General features: G+C 35.1%; 1 protein-coding gene across 2 annotated transcripts in view; it reads left to right on the top strand.

Moving 5' to 3' along the window:
• RPL34 (ribosomal protein L34) overlaps positions 1-158 on the top strand; it is a 5,734-nt gene extending 5,576 nt beyond the window's left edge. For both annotated transcript variants that reach the window (XM_011361453.2, XM_011361452.2), the window contains exon 5: positions 23-158. In XM_011361453.2, coding sequence (XP_011359755.1) covers positions 23-107 — 85 coding nt within the window. In that variant the 3' untranslated portion in view covers positions 108-158. The remainder of the gene's footprint in view (positions 1-22) is intronic.
• The last annotated feature ends 848 nt before the right edge of the window (positions 159-1,006 follow it).

Here is a 1,006-nt window from a genome sequence, read left to right as displayed (position 1 = left end):
ATTTAATATTTTCCTTTTTTAGGATCAAGCGTGCTTTCCTTATTGAGGAGCAGAAAATCGTTGTGAAAGTGTTGAAGGCACAAGCACAGAGTCAGAAAGCTAAATAAAAAAATGAAGCTCTTTTGAGTAGTAAAACAATTAAAAGGCTTGTTCTGTTATTTCTGTTGTAATTTGTTAGTATACAGATTTGGTTACTATGTCTTATCTGGGACTCAGTGGTTTTTAATTACTTTTTCTGAATGACAATAATGAGAGATCATTGATGGCTAGAGTTTTTTGATGGTAGCTCCAGAAGACTTGGGTCAGTTTGGGAAGAGTGGCCCTTAGAGCCAAATGTTAACTTTTAATATCACTTTCATAGTATCTCCTTCAGCACCAAAATCCATAGGATAAAAACCACAGTATTCAAGTTATTTGGAATGGAACCTTTCTTACATTGCCTTTAAACCTTCCATTCCCTTAGTTCACTTTCAGAATGGTCCATTTTGGAGAGTTGGAAACTCCTTATCAGCAAATAATGTTCCTTTATATAAAACCTCACATCATGGGTCTAGCGAATTCAAATTCTGATTTATGTTGGATTTATAATTAGAACATTAAAATAATGGGCCTTAGTATTAATAGGTCTATTTCGAACTATGTAATATTGTTTCTTACAACAATACGAAAATATGTAAAGATTTTATTAGTTCATTCTTATAGGGCTGAGAAACTACCAAGCATCCATCCAAGTATTTTACTCCTTTGAATTTTTCAGGCCATGTCAAGCTTATTTCCACTCAAGTGAGACTAGAGCAGAGCCTCCAGGCCATTTCTACAAGCCAAGAACTCTAGAAATTCGGAGTGTAGCTGGAAAATTCTATAAATTTGGACCTTTTTTCTGTAGATTCTAATCGCTGTTGCTGGCATAATGTATCGGCGACTTAACTATTACTAGTATGGTGTCACGCAGAGAGGCAGTTCCTCTTTATAACCCTTGACTGTCCTTTACTAAGGAAGGAAAAAG

The sequence above is a fragment of the Pteropus vampyrus genome, unplaced genomic scaffold (genome assembly GCF_000151845.1).
Source record: "Pteropus vampyrus isolate Shadow unplaced genomic scaffold, Pvam_2.0 Scaffold67, whole genome shotgun sequence".
NCBI lineage: Eukaryota > Metazoa > Chordata > Mammalia > Chiroptera > Pteropodidae > Pteropus > Pteropus vampyrus.
This window is presented reverse-complemented; position numbering and strand designations above follow the sequence as displayed.